This window comes from Scyliorhinus torazame, chromosome 18 (assembly GCF_047496885.1).
Source record: "Scyliorhinus torazame isolate Kashiwa2021f chromosome 18, sScyTor2.1, whole genome shotgun sequence".
NCBI lineage: Eukaryota > Metazoa > Chordata > Chondrichthyes > Carcharhiniformes > Scyliorhinidae > Scyliorhinus > Scyliorhinus torazame.
This window is the reverse complement of record NC_092724.1, coordinates 102,355,291-102,380,691: the sequence shown is the minus strand read 5'-3', so window position 1 is coordinate 102,380,691 and position 25,401 is coordinate 102,355,291. Positions and strand designations below refer to the sequence as shown.

The following is a 25,401-nucleotide window of genomic DNA, read 5'->3' as shown; positions in this document are numbered from 1 at the left end:
TTACAGCAGGAGACCCCCTATACAGGAAATACCTTTCCAGGCTTCCTAGAATTCTTCAATAGAATTTGTGTGTTTGCTATTTCCTCTGGCAGCCTCTCACATCCTTTTATCAGTCTCTTATTTCATGGTGTGTCCATCTATCAGTGAATGCGCAGGCATAAAAGTGTGAAATTAGCTTTGGGTGATGGTGAATCAGCTGGCTATTTTACATTCCATCCAATTCTCTTTGTCATTGAACTACACGGAAAAGAAAATATCATACAGTGTAAAACAAGCTACTGATCCCCTATTGCCTTATTATTACAATTATTATTATGTCCTAAAAATATCCATTTCAGCCCATATTCTGTTGTTACATTCTGCAATTTTTATCTGCACCGTGAATTGATTTGCATCACAAAGCTATAAAAATTGACACCTTAGAATATTGATGCGCATTAGCACAAAACATGTGAAACTCTTTCATCCACCTCAAAGCATTAAATGTTAACAAAGTTATAACTGTGCACTCTCTTCTTGCACTATTGTGAAAATGGCAGAAACAGCACTTTTTTCCATGTCGAGAAATATCTGTGAGGGAAAAGAAACGGACACTAACCCAAAGAAGACTTGTTTAGGAGAAGGTAACAAAGGTATGATTAGATAAATCTGTTTTATGGAATACAATGGAGGAGAGGGTTCAGGGAGTGAATTCCAAAGGGTGGGTCTTAGGTTGTTCAAGACAATGCCAGTAAGATTAAGGCAAAAGTAGGGGTGGATTTCCCAGAGCTAGTGTCAGAGGACTGCAGCGTTTCTGGGAAAGGGACTTCAGGGCTGGTGGACGTCACGGAGACTGGAACTGAGGAAAGATAATATAGACCATTTTAAACACTAGGATCAGATTTTTAAATTTGAGGCTTCACGTGCAGATGTCACCCAAGAGGTGTTGTGTAGATGTCTGAGAAAAATGACAGGATCAGAGATTAATCCTTGGTTGACACAGCAGTGGGAAGTGAAACCATCAAGCTTTACATTGGCTGTATTCAAATGGGTAAGAGTACAACCAGATAAAGACAATCCCATGGAGCAGAAGAATAAGGGGTTATTAAGGGAAAATGGTGTGATTTTGCATGTAGATTGCTGTAGGGTGGGTGAAGAGCGTTAATGAGCCAAATTGCATAGAGTCTCAGTTGTAACTAGGGTCCTTTTAATGATATGGCAGATGTGGATACCTGTTTGGAATTTCAATTTGCAGTGACACGAGATTCAATTGTACCTCATGTCAATAAACCTGAAACTAGTATAAATTTTCCCTTGATCATCTAATTCATCGTTACAATATATCCCTTCTCCCCATGAATTCGCCTCTCGTGGCCAGTCATGGGCAGCACGGTAGCATAGTGGTTAGCATTATGGCATAACAGCACCAGGGTCCCAGGTTCGATTCCCAGCTTGGGTAACTGTCTGTGCGGAGTCTGCTCGTTCTCCCCGTGTCTGCGTGGGTTTCCCCCGGGTGCTCCGGTTTCCTCCCACAAGTCATGAAAGATGTGCTATTAGGTAATTTGGACATTCTGAATTCTCCCTCTGTGTCCCCGAACAGGCGCCGGAATATGGCGACTAGGGGCTTTTCACAGTAACTTTATTGCAGTGTTAATGTATGCCTACTTGTGACAATAAAGATTATTATTATTATTCATTATGGTTTGACATTAATGTTGATAACTTTGAACATTTGAATATGGAAGATCTGCGAGATCAGAGATGATATCAGCGATGAGCCACACAGTGGTCAGCACTGCTGCATCACAGCACCAGGGACCCAGGCTCGATTCTGGCCTTAGGTGACTGTGTGTGTAGACTTTGTACGTACTCCCCGTGTCTGCGTGGGTTTCCTCCAGGTGCTCTGGTTTCCTCCCACGTCCAAAGGTGTGTAGGTTAGGTGGATTGGCCATGATCAATGCGTGGGGTTACGGGGACAAGGCGGTGAAGTCGGCCGATGTAGGGTGTTCCTTTGGAGGGTTCTTGTGCAGATTCAATGGACCAAATGGCCTCCGGCACAGTAGGGATTCTATGGATTCTATATGAGATAACTTAAGAATTACAGCTCTATATAATTGCGCATCATGATACCTGCATGACAATATTCAGAAGATGAATGTTTATGCCACTCAATAGATTATTAAAGGAGTTGGAACTTCTATTTTGATTTGTATATATAATGCACAGTGAGAGTGTCTGTATAGCAATAGATCCTGTTAGTTTAATGTAAGTTAATCTTGGTTGCTGATGGTCACTCTGCAAACAGCAGTTTATAGTTTGATCCGCAATAAAACTCTGACTAAACTCGGTAATATCATATTATAATTCAGTAAGAGTAAAATATCTAACTTTAATTTCGACCTTCGTGCAAAGGGTACCTCCAGAAAGTGATCTCAACATTGAGCACACTGCCAATTCATTCCCCTTCAAAGAAAGTTTCTTATTTTTTAACACACTCTCTTTTTTAATGGACCGATTTAAAATGTCCTTACAAATATTATAACTGTATGAAAGAATGCTTGATCCAGAAATTACATATTTGTGTGAGGGGTGTTGCTCTTATTAGCCTTAGTTTTATTAGCTCTAATTCTGTCACCTTTGCTCACGAGTCGCCAGGTATCTTTCTGATACCGCCACGTGATTCAAGCTCAAGTAATGATTAATAATGCAGCACACCGCTTAGTAATGTTAAATCAACGATCATTTATTATATACAGCAATAAATACTTATACAATAATCCTACTTCTAGACTATTACCTACCACTGAAGGCCAATACTTAACTTTGGTTCCCACCAGGTCAGGGAAACAAATGGTCTATCGAATTGGGTCTGTCCTGCGGGTTTCAAAAAGGCTGGTACGAGTCGATAGTTTGGAACACCTTTCTGGTAGCGATCGCTGGAGTAACACTTACTTGTTTCTTCGTCAAAGGGTCTCAAAGGTTGCGAGCAGGAGAAGAAGGGTTGATCTGAACTTGGCCCCTAATTTTATAGTTCCGAGGGGCTTCCCGCCTCTCGGGGCGGACCTTGACCCTGGTTCCAAGTGATTGGACTTGGTCCCAATCACTTGGTTCGATATGCTCCAATAATGGGGCAATTCCTTGATCGGGGAGTGATCGTCCACCTTTCTTTGTCTCAGCCACTGCTGGCTCCGAAAAGTCTGGATCGGCTTTATGTTGCTAATGTGTAGCAATTGTTCCCGGGGATGGCTGCTTAATATTCAGATGGCTGGGTTGATGTGCTGTTAATGGTTGCAGGTATCGGTCTGGGCCGACTTCCCCAGAGCCGAATACACTGTTTTGCCTGCAGCTGTCCGTTTGAGTCCTGTTGGCTGATTTTCCCATCAGCCTTTTTCGTTCGCCATTTTAGATCGGGGTTTGACCATTTTACTCGGGAATCAGCCATTTTAGGTGGCTACAGGGGTAAACACTGCAGATCCAACGCGTGCAACGCGTGTGAGCGGAGGCTGCATCTGATGTGCAGCGTATACCATATTGATTACGGTGCTTGAAAATGGTGTTGGCTACTTTGCTTATGCAAATTGGGGGCTGACCAGCTACTTCAGGTCTTTTTGCTGAATTGTGACTGCAGCGTGCGGTATACGTGCATTCAGCATAATCATATGAAATTCTTCTGTCCACAACATTACCAGAGACGTTTGTAAAGATAGGTAAAGCCACCATAGTCCCAGATGACCATAGGCTGCTTTCCCCTTTTGTTGTGGAGGGCTGACTGGTGGTGGTGTTTAATCCTGAGGATCTCTACACCCTAGGCGAGGTGCAAGGTTGAAAGGTGGGACCTTCATGAATAACCTTGATGGTCCATTTATCTTTAAAAAAAATAAATTGAGAGTACCCAATTCATTTTTTCCAATTAAGGTGCAAATTAGCGTGGCCAATTGACCTTCCCTGCACATCTTTGGGTTGTGCGGGCGAAACCCACGCAAACACGGGGAGAATGTGCAAACTCCACACTGACAGTGACCCAGAGCCGGGATCGAACCTGGGACCCCGGCGCCGTGAGGCAGCAATGCTAATCACTGTGCCAACGTGCTTTCCCATTGTTAGTCCATTTATAACAACAACATAATTTCCTGGCATCTGTGGCTGAATTTAATGGTTCCCACCATGGCAGGAAAGTTGGTGGCGGGACGCACTTAATTATGAGAGATGCCGCTAGTCAGTTTCCTGGCGATGGGAATACCTCCCGCGATTAGGTTGGAGGTGGGCATGAGTCCAATGGAAGGGGGTGGGGGTGGGAGGGAGGAGAACCTGCATACTCACAGTGCGTTGTCAATTATAGAATCCCTACAGTTCAGAAGGAGACCATTCGGCCCATCAAGTCTGCACCATCCCTCAGAAAGGGCCTACTCACCTCCTCCATTCCTGTAAACCAACCCAACCGTTGGACACGAAGGGACAATATAGCATATTCAATCCACCTAACCTGCACATCTTTGGACTGGTAGGCGGAAACCGGAGCACCCGGAGGAAACCCACACAGACACAGACAGAACGTGCAAACTCCACCCAGACAGTTACCCAAGGTCGGAATCTAACCTCGGTCCCTGGTGCTGTGAGGCAGCAGTTCTAACCACTCTGCTACCATGACGCTCATTACTGGGCTTATTTTATTTTAAATTTAGTGTACCCAATCCTTTTTTTTTTTTTCAATTAAGGGGCAATTTAGCATGGCCAATCAACCTAACCTGCACATCTTTTGGGCTGTGGGGGCAAACCCCACGGGGCGAATGTGCAAACTCCACACACAAACGGACAGTGATTCAGAGCCGGGATCAAACCTGGGACCTCGGTGCCGTGAGGTTGCCACCGTGCTCCCAAATTTACACCCACCAACAATAAACAATAATCAGCAACAAATATGTCAATCCCCATATGAATAACAACGATCCCATCCTCCCACCAAACCCCAAACATCAGCCCGCATGTTTACATATACAATTGACAAAAAGGTATCAGGAATCATCCATAGTCACCTTTAATACACACAGCTCCCCTCCCCCAACCCTCCCACCCAGCCCCCCCAAGTAATTTTCAATGTTATCTAGTTCTTGAAAGTGCATAATGAATAATGCCCATGAATTGTAGAACCCTCCTTCCTTCTCTTCAGTTCAAACTTAACCTTTTCAAGAGTCAAGAATTCCAACAGGTCCCCCTGCCACGCCAGGGCACAGGGTGGAGAGGCTGCTCTCCATCCAAACAGGATCCGCCTTCGGGCAATCAACGAGGCGAAGGCTATGATGTTTGCCTCTGCACCTGTTTCCAACCCTGGCTGGTCCGACACCCTGAATATGGCCTCCTGGGGACCCGGGTTCAGTTTCACGTGCACCACTTTGGAAATTACCCTAAAAACCTCCTTCCAGTAATCCTCTAGCTTTGGACAGGACCAAAACATATGAACGTGATTACCCCCTCCCCCCCCCCCCCCCCACCACCACCACCACCACCCCCCCGCCTCCCCGCAATGCTCACACACATCATCTACTCCTGCAAAGAATCGGCTCATCCTCGCCCTCGTGTGGTGTGCTCTGTATACCACCTTCAGCTGTATCAGCCCCAACCTCGCGCACGAGGTGGAGGCATTTATTCTCCAGAGCACCTCACACCAGAACTCTTCCTCCATAACCTCTCCCAACTCTTCCTTTCAATTTGCTTTGATCCCTTCCAGAGGTGCCTTCTCCTCTTCCAAAGTAGGTCCGTAAACCGCTGACACTACCCCCTTCCATGATCAGTTTTTCTAATGAATTGAAAAAAGCCTTGTGATGTAGATCGGAATGGATTTGAACAGGAAGAGGAACCTGGACAGTATGTTCATCTTGATTGTATGCACTCTCCCTGCCAGGGAGCGTGGGAATATCTCCCATCTCTGCAGGTCCCTTTTTAACTTCCTCCGTCAGACTAGTTGTGGATCCCTGTCCACTTATGAGCGATTTGGATCCCCAGGTAGCAAAACGTGTGCCGGGTCTGTTTAAAAGGCATTTCCTCCAGCTGTGCCACTCCTCCTTGCGGGTTCACTGGGAAGATCTCGGTTTTGCCCAGGTTGAGTTTGTAGCCCAAGAACGCTCCAAACACTCTCAAGAGGCCATGGTTCCTTCCATGCTGCTTTGTGGATCCGAGATGTCGAGGAGCAGGTCATTCGCATAGAGCGAGACTCTGTGCTCTCTGCCTCCTCTGCTGATCACCTCCCAGTTCTTTACCACCACGAGCGCAATCGCCAGTGGTTTGGTCGCTATGGCGAACAGCAGCGGGGACAATGGGCACCCCTGCCTTGTGCCTCTGTATAGCTAGAAGAACTTGGAGCTGGTGGTATTTGTCTGTACGCTCGCTGTGGGAGCATTGAACAGGATTTTCACCCAAGCGGTGAACCGCTCCAGTACTTCTATGAGGTACTTCCATTCGAATTTGTCGAAGGCCTTTTCTGCATCCAGGGAGATGATCACCTCAGGTATTCTCTCCCCAGATGGGGTCATGATTACGTTCAACAGGCGTCTGATGTTCGAAGGATGAGCAAATTCATGCGTATGGAAGAATAGATATGTGACCAAAGGCAGTATAAGATAATGAAGTATGACAAATAATTTCTAATTTTATTTAGCACTTCTATCTAAAAAGCAGGATGATCCACAGGCTGGTTTACTTAAATATGTGCTCTTAATAATTGTTGCATTAGTTCAGGAAATATCACAATTCACAACAAATGTGGGATTGCTTGCATGAATGGGATTAGCCAGGCATTTGTTTAGATCTTTACGCTTAATTAAATTCGTAAGCCAATAAATCTTTACCCATATGATTGACTTCTGCTAATGAAACAAAATGATCCAATACCCATCATTAATTTTAAAAGCAATTTGGCTTTTACGATCTGCTGTTATTCAACCTCTTACACATTTTCATCCAATTGCAAGCAGCATTTGTGCACATTGGACAAACTAACTACTGCTGGTTTTCGCTTGTGTGTTTGGATTCCCAACGAATATTGATGACCTTCTGCTGGGCTCCCAAGTCCTGTCTTTCAAAGTCATTGTCAACTCTCCGAAGAAAAATGGTGTTATCATCACAAAAATAGAATTCTAGTTATTTGGTAGTTCAGAACTTGAGTATTGCTGACAAAAAAAGAGGCATTCTGTCAAAGCTTTTTTTCTTGCACTCATCAGGTCAATGTCACCAACAGTATAGGGGAGCAACAATTTATATATGAGATGTGATTGCTGATTGGTTGGCAAGTGGACTCAATTGGCGAAGGTGTTGCCATGGAGAATGCAGCATGGAACACTTAACTGCCTAGCTTTGATCAAATTCAAATCATGGAGGTCAACTCTGGTCAAGGCATTGCCCTGGGGAATGAACCAGGGAATGACTGTTCCCCAAGCTTTAAAGTTGGAAAAAAAAACAATGTGCGAACATGTACATTCTGTCTGCAAAGGACAGGGCTTTGTGTGTGAATATGTGTGGCTTCTAACAAGCATATGTGAGACACACTGCTTTGATAGCTTGTCTCTTTTTTCACCGATACTCTATATTTATTCACCCACCACAACACATAATAGACTAAGAAATTGATGAATACATAATTTTTGAGACATGATGCTTGCTGTGCATGATGTGACTGATACACACACTATATATTTTGATGTACTTTAATGCCTGTTTAAGTTTTAGAACTGCATTTTAGTTTAACTAATCCAAATGCAGAACGAATGCACAAACGCAGACATCTGGGTACTTCTAAATATAACTGTTTACAATAAAAGTTTCTTGGTTCAGTATATTGCAGCATCAAATGTTTTAAAAATATGCATATTAAAAAGTCAGTTCACATGTTGAGCAAAGTACTGAAAAGCAGCTGTCAGCAAGTGTTTGATTGCGAGTTAGATGAAACATTCACCAACTTCCTGTGCAAATTGCGACAATAATGTCAAACTCTTCCAGTAGATTGGAGTTTATGGACTGCTAAGTCTTCCTTACCTGCTCCAGTGTCAGCAAACCTAGGTTCTATTTCTTAAAGGTAATTTTGAAAAGGTTCCTCTTTGCTTCCCATTTAGCTGTATGAATGTATTTAAGTCCTTTGCTGGTGCCTGGCTCTCAAAATGCCATTATTATCGCATTGTGCACCTGAGTACTGCAAAATTCATGGGGCGGAATTCTCCGCTTCGCCGGCAGCGCACGCACGCCTGCGGATTTCTCAAGGCGTGGGGATGGCCACAATGGGAAACCCATGGCCTGCTACCGGGGCGGAGAATCCCGTTGCACGTGGGGGCGTGCCGCGCCAATAAACGGGTCTGGCGGGATGGAGAATCCCGCCCATGGACTTTGTGCTGCACAACCTCCAGGCTCTGAAGTCCAGTTACATTTTCAAATATAATAATAGTAATCTTTATTAGTGGCACAAGTAGTCTTTCTGGACTTGTGGGAGGAAACTGGAGCACCCGGAGGAAGCCCATGCAGATATGGTGTGAACGTGCAGATTATGCACAGCCAGTGACTCAAGCCAGGAATCGAACCTGGGTCCCTGGCACTGTGAAGCAACAGTGCTAACCACTATGCTACCTGAAGTGATCTCTATGCGTGCATGTACACAAGGGGCTAATGTGTAATCAGTAGCACTACATGATCACTAGAGGGCTGGACCAACAGGGGTATAAAAGGCAGCCACATTGTCTCTCTCATTCTCTCTTGGGTGCACTGTGATCAAAGCAACAACAGACTAGTTTAAATGGCCAGTGAGGTTACGTATAGTTACCATAGTTCGATCTTGTTAACCTTATCACTAGTATCAAAGTTAAAGTAAAGAACTCGTGTAAATATTGTTGTAGTTACTCAATAAACCTTTTGTTACTACTGGAAGAGTTTGAATTTTCTTCATCGGGATTCCGAATACCTCATCACTAACCAAGGATTGAGTAGCACATGTTACCTCCCACACTGGTAACAAAACACTACCGTGCCGCCTATAGACGAGCTTGTGTTTGAATGCATGTCGCTAAATAGTCTGTCCTCTGCTTTCAAAGGAAAGTCCATCTAAAATACATTTAGGAGTATCATTTGTTTGATTTCCCCTTAATCACTGTTTCCATGAGCCTTGGCCCTGCACTAAAGTTCTGATTGGTCAAGTAACAAACCTGTTCCAGATTTAATAGAATTGGATTGCCCTTAAGCTTCTAATTGTGAACAATAGAGTGATGTACAAAATTATGTGTGCGATGTTGAGAAGGGAAATGGTTAGATGGATGAATCTAAAAGATGGTATTCCTATTTCAGTGACTAAAAGAGAGATTGCATTTCATTTAGCATCTTTTACTTAAAGTACTTCACTATTATTATTGAGGCATGAATTGTTGATGTTGTCTTTGCTGGACTAAATGTAACTGTTAAATCTGACATGGCTTAATGCTCCCTTTTGTTCCAATATTCTGCAGTGATGATCAATGTGAAAAGAAGGCAATTTATCATGATTTATGGTTCACTTCAATCTTGAAGCTGCAGTATAAATTTTGGAACTCAAGTGCCATTAAATAAAAATCAGCTTTCTTGAACCAGCGTTGCAAAATCAACAAATACTCTGCTAGACTTCATTGTTGCATTTTAAATCATGTAATGTCTAACTTCGTTGTTAACACCCTTTTACCATGGTATGAGAGATGCAATGCTACACTTTTGTGACATGCCTGATATCACCAATAAACATTCTCTTGCTGTCAATTGTATTGAGTCAAATAACGCATTTTGAAAGCAATTAAAACCCACCGTATTATCACTCAAGAACAAACTTGGAAAAAATTGTATTTTATCGTATCACGGTTGTTAACTTAATTAACAATACTTGTAACTTGACCTTTCATTTGTGATTTTTCTGATTTCCTTTGCTCCTGAAGCCATATGTGACCCCCCTCTTCTTACCCCTCCCATCCACCCTCCAAATTGGTTCTATGCCTTCAGTTGCCAAGCCCCAGGCTCTGGAACTCATCCTTAAACACTGCTGTATCTCCATCTTCCTTTAAAGACCCGCTCGATATCCATTTCTCTGTTATGGTCACCCTGTCCCAAATCTTTTTTTTCCACCGTGTCAATTTGTGTCTGTTTACTTGTATGTGGAGTGCTTTGGAATGTTTGTTACATTATGTGACATAATTGTCATCGATGGAACCAATTCTTGCAGGTCCAACCCCAATCTTGTACCTTAACTAAGTGGCCCTTGCTGACACGTGCACAAGCAATGGGGATAACTTTGACTTTGGTAGATAGTGTAAAATGTGAATTGCCAATTCAGCTGCCTGTTATAATAATCTTTATTGTCACAAGTAGGCTTACATTAACACTGCAATGAAGTTACTGTGAAAAGTCCCTGGTTGTTACATTCCGGCGCCTGTGCTGGTACACAAAGAGAGAATTCAGAATGTCCAATTCACCTAACAGCAAATCTTTCGGGACTTGTGGGAGAAAACCGGAGCACCCGGAGGAAACCCACGCAGACATGGGGAGAACGTGTAGATTCCGCACAGTGATCTAAGCCAGGAATCGAACCTGGGACCCTGGCGCTGTGAAGCAACAGTGCTAACCACTTTGTTACCGTGCCACCCTCCCAAATAGCTGTTAGCTATTTCTCCTGACAATTGAATATCAGGAGAGATGTGAAATGTTTGACTGAAGAGACCAAAGTCATTATGATCACTAGTGTGTTTGAGTTCATCAATTGCCACTGTGGCAGGACAATTTATCCTCATTCTCTCTTCATCTTAGGTTCACACAGGTACATTTCCCAGCAGGGCACACTCAGAAGTGGAATCCCTCTTTGATCTTAATCACTATGAGAACTGTAGTACTGAATTGACAGTGAGTTGCAAACTGAATCAGAAATGAAAACTCTGATCTCCTGGGCAGTATTGTTCAGTGCGAAGCTTGGCAATGTTTTACAAATAGATAAATACATGAAGGAGAAAGCAATAGAAGGATGTTCTGTTGAGGTTAGTTGGAGAGGGGTGGGAGAGGAAGATCACGTGGAACACAAACCTGTTTGACCAAATTGGCCTGTGTTGAGGAGCTCTCACATTACTGGCCCCAAGATCAACAGCTTCAAACCAACACTGTTCTCTATGTCAATATGATGCAAAAACTGGCTCTAACAAGATTGTTTGCTAACAGTGGGTTGAGAAGTAATATGGAAAACATTGACCACGTTGAAATGGGAAACAGATGCTCACTGATTTAAAGTAATGTGAGTGCATGCTGTAGGCAGGGAATAGGTTTGCTAAAGTGGTATCAGGAGATGAGATGTTTAATTTTGGATTCATCACTTTGTTATCATGATGAAGAGAGAATCGCCCACAATGTATTTCAGTCTCTAAATATCTGTATTTTATAGCTAATGAAGTATTTTTGAAGTCTAATCATTGTTATAATGTCTGACATTCAGGACCACCTTGCACATAGCAAGTTGTCACGGCAATGTGACTTTGACCACAATCGTAGGATAATACAGTGCAGAAGAGGCCCTTTGGCCCATTGAGTCTGCACCGATGCATGAAAAATACCTGACTTGTCTACCTTATCCCATTTGCCAGCACTTGGCCCAAAGCCTTGAATGTTATGACGTGCCAAGTGCTCATCCAGGTACTTTTTAAAGGATGTGAGGCAACCCCCTGTACCACCCTACTAGGCAGTGCATTCCAGACCATCATCACGCTCTGGGTAAAACAGTTTTTCTTCAAATCCCCCTTAAACCTCCAGCCCCTCACCTTGAACTTGCGTCCCCTCATAACTGAACTTTCAACCAAGGGGAACAGGTCCTCTCTATCCACCCTGTCCATGCCCCTCATAATCTTGTACACCTCGATTAGGTTGCCCCTCAGTCTTCTCTGTTCCAATGAAAACCCAAGTCTACTTAACCTTTCTGCACACAGTACTCCAGCTGTGGCCTCACCAAAGTTCTATACAACACCAACATGACCTTGCTTTTGTAATCTATGATAAAGGCAAGTGTCCCATAAGCCTTTTCCATCAGCCTATTAACCTGCCCTTCTGCCTTCCGAGATCTACGGACAAACACTCCAAGGTCCCTTTATTCCTCGGAACCTCCCAGTGTTAGGCTATTCATTGAATACTACTTCCTTGTCACATTACTCCTTCCAAAGTGTATCATCTCTTGCTTTTCAGCGTTAAATTCCATCTACCACTTTTCTGCCCATTTTACCACCCCGTCTATATCTTCCCATCACCCAAGACACTCGACCTCACTGTTAACTACCTGATCAGTCTTTGTGGTGATACTTGAAAGGTAAATATTGTCCAGGAAAATGGCGAGAACACCACTGCTCTTCTCTGGCAGAGTGTCATGGAATCCTTTGCCTGAGAGGACAGATAGGGCACCCGCTTTCAAATCTCACGCAAAAGACACTGTCTTCAGTAATGTAGCTTTCCTTCGATACTGCACTGGAGTACTGCATTGATTCTGTGCTTTACTCTCTGGAGTGGGAATTCAGCAACCCTTCTCCTTTTCAGAAGCTCCCGAGAAAAGGTTATGGTAACGGATTTCAATGTTTATGCTGTATCCAATGAGCATGTTAGGGAATCGCAGCATGAATACAGAACATAAGCAGGCCATTCAGCCCATCGTGTCTGTGCAAGCTGTTTGAAAGATCTATCCAAACGAGTCTCATTAGCCCAGCAATTTTTTTTAATAACAGGTTTCTTTCCCCCCAATTCCCTTTTCACTGTTACTACTCTCGCCATCACTTACTTGGGTCATTGGGCAATATCTTGATCTTTAGTTTGTCCTGTTATAAGTTGCGGAATGAATGTTAACACATAAGTTCATGTGCTGACTCCTCAACATTTTACAGTCTCATCAATGAAACTGGCATTTTGGACAGGATTCATACAGGAGTAATGAAGAATTAGTTTCATTGTATGTACATGAAAGGCTTGTGTTTAAATAGCAAATTATACATCATCAGGCTATTCCAAAGCACTGAAAAGCCAATAATGTATTTCTTGAAGTGTAGTCGCTGTACATGTTCATTTGTAGAATAGAAATTTATGACATGACAACTGAGGAGAATCTAACGGTGAACACAAATAATTCTGACTGAAACAATTGATGTGGCTCAGGCAACATTACAACAGAGGATTGCTGGACAATAAAATCAAAGCCATCACTTAGAACGATGGAGCACAAGCAAAGATCAGAACAAAATGATATAGTCACTGATACCCACTTGGCAAAGTCAAATCTTTTTTTCTTTGTTTGCTTACAAAATATTTGGTGATTAATCAATACAAAACTAGTTTAGTGTCCCACACTGCATTAAGGATTGGAGAGAGGTTTACAGGATGGTTGGAGAGGTTGGGACTGCCCTCCTTGGAGAGAAGAAGGCTAATAGGGAATTTGTTAGAAATGCTCAAAATCATGAGGGGGGCTAGTCAGAGTTGAAACTGTCCCACCCGCAAAAGGACCAAGAATGAGTGGGCACAGATTTAAAATGATTTGGAAAAGAACAAATGTGATGTGAGGAAACACATTTTCACACAAGTGGCTTGGGTCTGGAATGCACTGGTGGAGACGGGTCCAGTCGAGGCATTAGATGATTACTTGAATAGATTACTTGAATAGAAACAGTGTGCAGGGGTATGGGGAAAAGAGCCAGTGCAGAGACAATGGGCCGAATGGCCTCTCTGCACTGTAACAATTCTGTGATTCTTCGAATAGTGTAACTGTTAAACTTACTTTGGTATAAGTTCCACTAACCTTCAACTATAGCACACTTGGGTCTTCAATGAGCTTTTACATGTGCATGAACATAGAATCAGATGGCATTACTGTATTTTGACAAATTTTATTAGCTTACTATGCTGGAATCTATGCATTGCTTAGGCACAACAGTCTTGGAAATAATTGCATATTTGTGCTTGTCTTTGACAGAAACCTGCATCAATAAGTCCACAGACCATTGAGGAAATGTCTCACACTCCTCTGCCACAGGGTTGGCAATGCTACATGTCACCACAGGGTCGGAAGTACTATGTCAATACTTACACAAATGGTAAGTCCCATTAATGATGGATCATTCGTCATAGGAACAGAAGATGTTTTAGGAACTGGAAAGGCCTAGGTCTAATAGATTCATCCTGTTTACAGAATTTAGCATGTTGGTCTGGGGTATGATCTTCGCTATGGACATATAGGTTGAAACATGAGAAGTCCCATGTTCAAATCACAGGCAAGCCCTTGTTTTGATAAAACATAGGAGCAGAGGAAGGTCTGCAATTCAATGAGATCATGGCTAATCTGATAATAATCCTCAACTCCACTATCCCACCGTATCCCCATAACACGATTCCCTTTTTGATTAAAAATCTGTCTATCTCGGCCTTGAACGTATTTAACGACCCAGAGTCTACAGCCCTCTGTGGTAAAGAATTCCAGATTCACTAACCTCTGACAGAAGAAATTTCTCTTCGCCTCTGTCTTAAATGGGTGACCCCTTACTCTTTGATTACGCCCTCTGGTCCTAGACTCTCCCACAGGAGGAAACGTCCTCTCAGCATCTACACTGTCAAGCTCTCTGAGAATCCTGTATGTTTCGAGAAGGTCGCCTTTCATTCTTCTAAACTCCAATGAGTACAGGCCCAATCAACTCAACCTCTCCTCGTAAATAAAGCCCTCCATAGCCAAGCTCAATCTAGTGAACCTTCTCTGGACTGTCTCTACTGCCAGTATATCTTTCCTTAGATAAAGGGACAAAAACAGTTCATAGTATTATTGTGCCTTGTCTATTTTTCTACTCCATTCCCTTTGAAATAAATGCCAACATTCCATTTGCCTTCCTAATTACCTGCTGAACTTGCATGCTAGCTTTTTGTGATTTATGCACGAGGATCCCCAAATCCCCCTGTGCTGCAATTTTCTCCTGTCTTTCTCTATTTAACTAATATTCAGCTCCTTTATTCTTCCTACCAAAGTGCATAACTTCACATTTTCCAACATTATATTCCATCTGCCAAGTTTTTGCCCACTCACCTAACCTGTCTATGTCCCCCTGGAGACTCTTTGTGTCACCCTCACCACTTGCCTTCCCACCTTGCCTTAGGGCAGCATGGTAGCACAAGTGGCTAGCACTGTGGCTTCACAGCGCCAGGATCCCAGATTCGATTCCCCGCTGGGTCACTGTCTGTGCGGAGTCTGCACGTCCTCCCCGTGTCTGGGTTTCCTCCGGGTGCTCTGGTTTCCTCCCACAGTCCAAAGACGTGCAGGTTAGGTAGATTGGCCATGCTAAATTGCCCTTGGTGTCCAAAAAAGGTTAGGAGGGGTTACGGGGATAGGGGGGAAGTGAGGGCTTAAGTGGGTCAGTGCAGACTCGATGGGCCAAACGGGCTCCTTCTGCACTGTATGTTCTATGTTCTATTTCCGTGTGATCTGCAAATTTGGCAACTTTGACTTCCCTCGTCCAAATCATTAATATATATTGGGAAAAGGACAGCACGGTGGCGCAGTGGGTTAGCCCTGCAGCCTCACAGCGCCGAGGTCCCCTGTTCGATCCCGGCTCTGGGTCACTGTCTGTGTGGAGTTTGCACATTCTCCCCGTGTTTGCGTGGGTTCTGGCCCCACAACCCAAAAATGTGCAGGGTAGGTGGATTGGCCATGCTAAATTGCCCCTTAATTGGAAAAAATGAATTGGGTACTCTAAATTTATTTTTTAAAATATATATATATATATATATTGTGAATAATTGTGGCCCCAAAGGGTTTCTGTCGTGCAGTGGTTATCACATTTGCCTAACATATGAAAAGATCCCCAGCTCAAACCGGGCAGAAATATTGAATCCTTTGGCCACAAAGGACTGGAAGCTGGGCCATATCCAGAACTGAGCTCGATAGATTTTTGATCTATAAGGGAGTCAAAACTTATTTGGACCATGCAGGGAAATGCTGTTGAGGTCACAATTAGAACTGCTGTGATCTTCTGGAATGGGGAGCAGGCTTGAGGGGCTGAATGGCCTACTCCTCCTATTTCTTTTTACATCTTTATGTAATTCTGAATGGCTGAATAAACACATCTAATCATCCCTCCAATCCATTTGCACTTCCCTCTTAAGTGGTTGTCCTGATAATCTGTTTGAAAATTCCATTACTTTTTGTGATGAAAGAAATGTTTCACTTGTCATCTTATTCCCGTAGCTTGTGATAATAATCATTGTTTATAGATTTTCATAAGAATCATCTCGCACTAAAGAAGTGCCATACAATAGTCAGCAAATCTTCCTCGCTAGGCAATGAGCCAGTCCAGCAATGAACAAATTGTTACAGAATACCTCTGACAACAAGCTTGTGCAGATTTGAGGCAAGCATCCATTTGGATCGTTTTCTTCGAATTTATTCTCCCCCCTCCCACCTCCAAATTTTTTATTGAATCTCATCCAGCTGGTGCTAGCCCTCAAGTTGGACCTGATTTGTATCCAAATAGCAGGTAGCGGAGAGAATTTGAATATGTTTCTACTCTTTGCTTCTCCTTTCATTCTTGTGCAATCACTTTGACTGCATTGATTTAGATCATTAGTTTTCTTTTAAAATTATATTTCAAAACTCTTCATAGACCAATGCAATAGAAAGTGTGCATGTTTGATAAGCATCTTGAGAAATCTGCACAGAAATGATTGTGTTCGAAAAGTCCATATGTTGAACTGCTAATAGGGAATGTTTGGATGGGTTGTGTGAAAACTATCTTCAAATATAGTTTTTTTTTTAAATTAAATGTTATTGAAGATCTCCTGGACCAAACAAACCTCCTCTAGTGCTGTGAAATTATGATCCTACAAAATATGATGCAAGCACAATATTTTTGTTCAATAGTTTGAATGCTCTTCTGGGCCCTAGAAGGCGCACCAACTTGTCACTTGCTGCAAATAATTGTGTGCGATATATTAACAATGGCTTCATTTAGTCTTTTATCTGGCCTTGTCTTGGCTAAGTTTCAGGAAAGAAGAGTTCTTTCTCTTTGATTTCAATGAAAGGAAACACTTAAATCTCCAGATCACAAAGGTTTCATATCGTAATCTCGTTGTTGGGTCTGTTTTGAAAGGTTATTGTATAATATTACAATATAGTTGTACCTACCCTTTTCCATAGTGGCCAGGCAGGTCATGTGACTATCAGCTCTTCACTGTTTTCAGTTTAATTATTAATCTTGACCCTGCCTTTTAATTCAATGACAATTCTTAAAGGTCAAATTTGTGATGAACACCATGATTACTTTCCATTTGTGTTTTTTCTGGTGCATTAACTGCGATCGCTCAGCTCTACATTGCTAATTGTTCCTCTTGCACTTGGTTCTAGATCCTGGCTTGTATCCAGCCTGATGACAATACTTTAATGGGCCTTTGTTTCTTTGAATTGCTCTATTTGTTAGGTGCAGTCAGCTGTTCATGGTACTGCTGTACCACCATCACCTCTGAAGCTAAGCACACAAATAATTCTGGCCCTTTGCCTTTAAAGATGCTGATAGTTTTATTTTGTTTGGTCTTTTGTTCTTTTCCAAACACTGGCAGCCTGTGATCCAGTGATAATAATTCTCCGAGAAAGTGGTCCCTTCTCCATTTTCCATTGGGTAATTCTAATCCTTTGCAATAACATTACATTCAGTCAACCAGTCAGCTGTGCAGAAGGGACCCTGCAGAGAAATTCTACCAGGAAACATGCTGTGGAATTCAAATTTTATTTTCTGTGGAGTTTTCTGTATCTTATTTTACCTAAAGATAACTGCATAGCTTTTTTGAGTACTGTGCTGGTAATTCTAAACTGAATAATATCGCTTATGAATTGTGGGGTGCTGTTTTTTCAATGGATTCCGAGAACCTGGTGAATTATGACGGCATGTTTTACATTGGATTGGATTGGATTTGTTTATTGTCACGTGAACCGAGGTACTGTGAAAAGTATTTTTCTGCGAGCAGCTCAACAGGTCATTAAGTACATGAAAAGAAAAGGAAATAAAAGAAAATACAGAATAGGGCAACACAAGGTACACAATGTAACTACGCAGCACCAGCATCGGATGAAGTATACAGGAGTATAGTATCAATGAGGTCAGTCCATAAGAGGGTCGTTTAGGAGTCTAGTAACAGTGGCGACGAAGCTGTTTTTGAGTCTGTTCGTGCGTATTCTCAGACTTCTGTATCTCCTCCCCGATGGAAGAAGTTGGAAGAGTGAGTAGGCCGGGTGGGAGGGGTCTTTGGTTATGCTGTCCGCTTTCCCCAGGCAGCGGGAGGTGTAGGTGGAGTCAGTGGATGGGAGGCAGGTTTGTGTGATGGACTGGGCTGTGTTCGCGACTCTGAAGTTTCTTGCGGTCCTGGGCAGAGCAGTTGCCATACCAGGCTGTGATGCAGCCAGATAGAATGCTTTCTATGGTGCATCTGTAAAACTTGGTAAGAGTTAATATGGACATGCCAAATTTTCGAAGTTTCCTGAGGAAGTATAGGCGCTGTTGTGCTTTCTTGGTGGTAGCGTCGATGTGGGACAGATTTTTGGTGATGTGTACCCCTCGGAATTTAAAACTGCTAACCATCTCCACCTCGGCCCCGTTGATGCGGACAGGGGTATATATCGTACTTTGCTTCCTGAAGTCAATGACCAGCTCTTTAGTTTTGCTGGCATTGAGGGAGAGATTGTTGTCGCGACACCACTCCACTAGGTTCTCTATCTCTCTCCTGTATTCGGACTCGTCGTTATTCGAGATCCGGCCCACTATGGCCGTATCGTCAGCAAACTTGTAGATGGAGTTGGAACCAAATTTTGCCACGCAGTCGTGTGTGTACAGGGAGTAGAGTAGGGGGCTAAGTACGCATCCATGCGGGGCCCCGGTATTGAGGACTATTATGGAGGAGGTGTTTATTCTTACTGATTGTGGTCTGTGGGTCAGGGAGTCGAGAATCCAGTTGCAGAGTGAGGAGCCAAGTCCTAGGTTTTAGAGCTTTGATATGAGCTTGACTGGGATTATGGTGTTGAAGGCGGAGCTGTAGTCAATAAATAGGAATCTGATGTAGAAGTCCTTGTTGTCAAGATGCTCGAGGGATGAGTGTGGGGCCAGGGAAAAGGCACCTGCTGTGGACCGGTTGCGATGGTATGCGAATTGCAGTGGATCAAGGCGTTCTGGGAGTATGGAGGTGATGTGCTTCATGACCAACCTCTCGAAGCACTGCATTACTACTGAAGACAGGGCCACCGGATGGTAGCAATTGAGGCACGTTGCCTGGTTCTTCTTTGGCACCGGTTTGATGGTGGCCTTCTTGAAGCAGTTGGGGACCTCGAAGTGGAGTAGGGACAGGTTAAAAATGTCCGCGAACACATCTGCCAGCTGGTCCGCACAGGCTCTGAGTGCATGACCAGGGATTCTGTCTGGATCCCGTCGCCTTCCGAGGGTTCACTTTCAGGAAGGTCGATCTGACTTCGGAAGCTGTGATGGTGGGTATGGGTGAGTTATGGGCTGCTGGGGCACTCGACAGCGGATTGTTCGTTTCCTGCTCGAACCGAGCATAGAATGCATTGAGTTCATCGGGGAGGGGGGCGCTGCTGCTGGAGATGCTGCTTGGCTTCACTTTGTAGCACGTTATGTTGTTTAGGCCTTGCCACAATCACCAACAGTCTGTCTGTGACTCTAGCTTGGTCTGATATTCTCTCTTGGCATCTCAGATGGTTTTGCGGAGGTCGTACCTGGATTTCTTGTAGGTCAGGGTCATTTGACTTGAATACCTCCGACCTGTCCTTCAGTAGGGAGTCAATCTCGTGATTGAGCCATGGTTTCCGGTTGGGGAACGTACGTACTGCTTTCTTTGGCACGCAGTCGTCCACACATTTGCTGGTGAAGTCTGTGACGGTGGTGGCATACTTATTTAAGTTGGCCGCAGTGTTCTTAAATATGGACCAGTCCACTGTCTCTAAGCAGTAAGAGCTCTTCTGTTTCCTCGGACCAGCACTGCATGACCTTCTTAGCTGGATTCTCCCGCTTGAGTTTCTGCTTGTATGCCGGGAGAAGGAGCACCGTCTTCTGGTCTGATTTCCCAAAGTGCGGTCGGGGGATGGAACGGTAGGCGCCCTTGATTTTTGAATAGCAGTGGTCAAGAGTGTTGTCGCCCCTGGTGGGACAGGAGATGTGCTGGTGGAATTTTGGCAGTACACTCTTGAGGTTGGTCTTGTTGAAGTCCCCGGCCACCATGAACAAGGCCTCTGGGTGTTCTGTTTTGTAGTTGTTCATAACTGGGTACAGTTCATCCAACGCCTTCTTCGCTTCTGTCTGGGGTGGGATGTAGACCGCTGTGATAATGGCTGAAGTGAACTCAGGTGGAAGAGAGTATGGGCGGCACTTCACGGTCAGGTACTCCAGGTCCGGGGAGCAGTGGGTCACCAGATCCACGCGCCAGGAAGAGTTGATGAGGAGGCAAACCCCTCCACCCTTTGCTTTGCCAAACTCTGTCCAGAGGAAGTGGTTCCACAATCTGATGGTGCTCCTGATTTGTCCTGTTAACATTGCGACATGGAGTCAAAGCTGCACTGAAGCGGCTGTGCAAGAATGAGGTTTGTGCATAGCTAACCCTTCGAAAGTTACAACTTTCAGTTCATGCTCGTGGGCCTAACGGTCTGTGTTTGGGAGAAAATCCCCATGAGCCAGTAAATCCACAAAAAAACATGAGTTGTTTATCTGTACTGAAGCTCACACAAATAGCAACCAGTGGATGTTTCCGAGTGCAGGAAATACAAATAACCTCAGGCAATATTCTGGGTTTCTGAAGACATGTACGCTGGGATTAGGGGTAGTGTATTGAGATGGATCAAAAACTGGTTGGCAGACAGAAAACAAAAGTAGGAATTAATGGGTCTTTTTCAAATTGGCAGGCAGTGACCAGTGTAGTACTGTAGGGATCGGTGCTGGGACCCCAGCTATTCACAATATATATTAATGATTCAGATGAGGGAACAAAATGTTATATCCCGAAATTGGCTGGTGATGCAAAGTTAGGTGGGAGGGTGTACTGTGAGGAGGATGCAGAGATCCTTCAGTGTGATTTGGACAGGTTGACTGAGTGAACAAATGAATGACAGATGCAGTTTAATTGGGATAAATGTGAGGTTATCCACTTCAGTAGCAAAAACAGAAGACAGGCTATTATCTGAATGGCCATAAATTAGAAGAAGGGAATGTGCAATGAGACCTGGGTGTCCTCGTACACCAGTCACTGAAAGTAAGCGTGAAGGTATAGCAGGCAGTAAAGAAGGCAAATGGTATGTTGCCCTTCATTGCGAGAGGAGTCACATACAGGACCAGGGAAGTCATGCTGCAAATCTACAGTGCTTTGGTGAGGCCACACCTGGAATATTGTGTGCAGTTTTGGTCTCCTTGTCTGCGGAAGGATATTCTTGCTCTAAAGGGAGCGCAGTGAAGATTTACCAAACTGATTGTCTTCGCTGTCACTGGAGTTCAGAATAATGAGAGGGGATCTCTTCGAAACATATACAATTCTAACAGGACTAGACAGAGTAGATGCAAGAAGGATCTTCCGCTGGTGGGTGTGTCCAAAGCGGGGGTCACATCTGAGGATAGGGGGGAAACCATTATAGATTTAAAGTGAGAGGAGAGAGATACAAAAGAGACCAGAGGGGAAATTTTTTCACAAACAGGGTGGTGAGCATCTGGAATGGGCTGCCAGAACAGTGGTAGAGTGGGTACAATTTTGTCCTTCATAAAGCAGTTTGACAGTTGCATGGGTATAGAAGGATTGACTGATTGAACATACATAGAACATACAGTGCAGAAGGAGGCCATTTGGCCCATCGAGTCTGCACCAACCCACTTAAGCCCTCACTTCTACCCTATCCCCATAACCCAATAACCCCTCCTAGCCCTTTTGGACACTAAGGGCAATTTAGCATGGCCAATCCACCTAACCACCCAATTGATTGATATTTATTGTCATATGCACCGAAATACAGTGAAAAGTATTTTTCTGTGGCCAAGGGAACGTACACAGAACATACATAGTAGACAAAATAATAAGAATAATCAATAGGCAATGATACATCAACAAATAGTGATTGGTTACAGTGCGAAGCAAGGGCCAAACGAGCAGCATAGGGCATCGTGAATAGTGTTCTTACAGGGAACAGATCAGTCCAAGGGAGAGTATGGAGTCGTGCCATGTCGTGCGAGGTTCGTAGGATCCTCAAACCTGTAAGAAAACATATGGGCCAAATGCAGGCAAGTGCGACAAGCTTAGTGATAGAAACTGGGCGGCATGGACAAGCTGGGCCGAAGGGCCTGTTTCCATGCTGTAAATATCTATGAGACTAAAACATTAGGAGCTGGATTCTCCTGTTTTTCTGGTGCGGCGTTCCCCCGCCGGCAGTGGGATACTCCATCCGGGCAGCCAGCCAATGGGGTTTTTCATTGTGGGCACCAGAATGCCGTTGAGAAATCCACGGGCATGAGTGCGCTGCTGGCGAAGTGGAGGATCCTGCCGACAGAGAATTCGGCCCCATATGTTTTTGAGAAGCAGTTAGATATAGCACTTGGGTGAAGGGGATCTAAGGATATGGGGGAAAGGAGGGATTAGGCTTTTGAGTTAGATGATCAGCCATGATCATAATAAATAGTGGAGCAGGCTCAAATGGTCGAATAGCCTCTTCCTGCTCCTTTTTCTGTTTCTTGTTTATAGCAAAAATGTGCATTAACAGCAGCAAGATAAAGGAAATAAAACCTAAAGCACAATAAACAAAATTTTTCTCTCTATTTTGCCTTAGAAATGGGCACCATCAAAGCATGAGTGTGAAAAATTTAGTTAAAACATGATTAATTCCTGGTTGATCACCCATTTTATCTTATGTTTTGGGTGGCACAGTAGTCAAATGAGGAGCTATGAGGTAGCACTGCTGCCTCATAGCTCCAGAGACCCCTGGATTCCGGCCGCGGGTGACTATCTGTGTGGAGTTTGCACTCTCTCCCAGCGTCTGTGTGGGTTTCCTCCGGGAGCTCCAGTTTCCTCCCATAGTCAGAAGATGTGCAGGTTAGGTGGATTGGCCATGATAAATTGCTCCTTGGTGTCCAAAAGGTTAGATAGGGTTACTGGGTTACGAGGATAGGGTGGAGGTGTAGGGGGCTCTTTCCAAGGGCCGGTGCAGACATGATAGGCTGAATGGCCTCCTTCTGCACAGTAGAGATTCTGTTTTGTGTTGGGTTTGGGGCAAGCATTGAACAAAGCAAGGGTGAGCTGCATTTAAATATTGAAATGGAGGGTGAGGACATCTAGGCATGTCCTACCCAAGTCCAGCATAATCAATATTGAAAGACTCAGTACCAAGGACTGTTCTACGCATGGAAGTTCATAGCAATATCATGATTTTCGGCCAATTTCTAGACCATATTTGTTTTCCTGCTAGTCTATATAATAATAATCTTTATTGTCACAAGTAGGCTTATATTAACACTGCAATGCAGTTACTGTGAAAAGCCTGTGAGCCTTTGTCCTAAATGTTCTTAAAAACAATCATTACTGTAGCCTTTGAGAGTGCCCTGCTTGAGTAGTTGCCATGGAGAGGGGGAGGAGATATCTGAGAATATTGAGTCATATTGCACAATAGATATTTCCCCCCCCCCCCCCCCCTCACCCATCCATACCCCCATGTACCTGCAGGCTGGAACTGAAAACTAGAATTTATTTGTGAGGCAATTATTGCTTTGGTAGGTTTCTAATCCCAATTAAACATGGGATAACGGACGCTTTAGCGCCACTGATCTGTTCATCCCAGACTGATTTTGGGATGTTTCTTTGACCGTACACAAATCACATTTCTTTTAAAAAATAAATAGAGTACCCAATTCCTTTTTTTCCCCCCAACAATTTAGCATGTCCAATTCACCTACCGTGCACATCGGGCGGGATACTCTCAGCCCGGTGCCGAGCCGGACAATCCCCGCGACCGGCGCGAATCGTGCCACACCGCCCCAATGCAGAGCGGAGAATTGGCGCTGGGGTAGTTGGTGAGCGCCCCCCCCCCCCCCCCCCCCCGCCGATTCTCGCCTGGGATGGGCCGAGCGGCCGTCGTAAAAAAATCCGAGTCGCGCCATTCACACCTGCTCTCAGCCAGCGGGACCACGGCGTGGAAGGGTCCGGGGGTGGCCTGTGGTGGGGGGGGGGGAATCCAATCCCGGGGGTGGGGGGGGGAGCCCTCCGATGTGGCCTGACCCGCGATCGGGACCCACCAATCGGTGGGCTGGCCTCTCTGGCTGGGGGCCTCCTTCCTTCCGCACTGACCCCTATAGTCCTGCGCCATGTTTCATCGGGGCCGGAGCGGAGAAGAGAGCCACTGCGCATGCGCGTGTTGGCACCGGTGCCACTGCACATGCGCATGTTGGCGCTGGAGCTACTGGGCATGCGCGGACCCTGCGGCGCCCAATTCACGCCAGGATCAGCAGCTGGAGCGGCGTGGATCGCTCCAGTGCCGTGCTGGCCCCCTGTAGGGGCCAGAATTGCTGATCCTGAGGCCGTATTGATGCCGTCGAGAAACGGGACGGTGTTTCCGACGTCGTCAGCACTAAGCCTCAGGATCACAGAATCCTGCCCATCTTTTTGGGTTGTGGGGATGAAACCCATGCAGACAGGAGGAGAATGTGCAAACTCCACATGGACAGTGACCTGTGGCCGGGATCAAACCTGGGTCCTCGGTGCTTTGAGGCAGCAGTGCTAACCATTATACTGCCGTGCTGCCTCCCCCACAAATCACATTTCAACACGCTTTTAGTAGCAATGCTCTTTCTTTCATCTGACCCAGAGGAAGGGGCCTTTCTGAAAGCACTGAGAATTTATCTCTTCAGAGCAACCAAAGAGCAAAATATTCTTAACTGGCTACAACCGCCAAACTGCTGCACTAACAGCAGAATCTGGTGCACCTACCAGGCAAGGATGTTGGGAGGAACTGTTTTCGTAGAACCCAGGTCATGCCATCTGCTGCAAGGGCACTCACATTTACAATGCTCGAAAAAGATGGTACTGCCATCACAGTATTGGTCAACTGGGCCTCAATGCTGTTCTCATCATCTCGTGGGTGTGCTGCAATGTTGACGAGGACAGCAAAAAGTGCAACTCAGCAACCATCAAAAAGAAGCTTCAGAGCTTGCAAGTACCACTCCTTGCCTCCAGATTATAAATACTTCAGGTTTCCTTTTCTTTTCTTTCATGCCTTTCACTTCTTTGCTTTATCTCCCTTTAAACTTGCGACCCACGTAAGGCGATACTAGGGCAATGGCCTAAAGCTTGGTTTTAAGGAGCGTCTTAGAGGAGGAAAGAGAGGTAGAAAAGTTTAAGGAGGGAATTCCAGATCTTTGC

The 25,401-nt window shown here is 44.6% G+C and overlaps 1 protein-coding gene across 2 annotated transcripts in view; it reads left to right on the top strand.

Moving 5' to 3' along the window:
• Positions 1–25,401, top strand: part of gas7b (growth arrest-specific 7b) — a 625,036-nt gene that overhangs the window by 239,105 nt on the left and 360,530 nt on the right. For both annotated transcript variants that reach the window (XM_072483098.1, XM_072483099.1), the window contains exon 2: positions 13,955–14,075. In XM_072483098.1, coding sequence (XP_072339199.1) covers positions 13,955–14,075 — 121 coding nt within the window. The remainder of the gene's footprint in view (positions 1–13,954; positions 14,076–25,401) is intronic.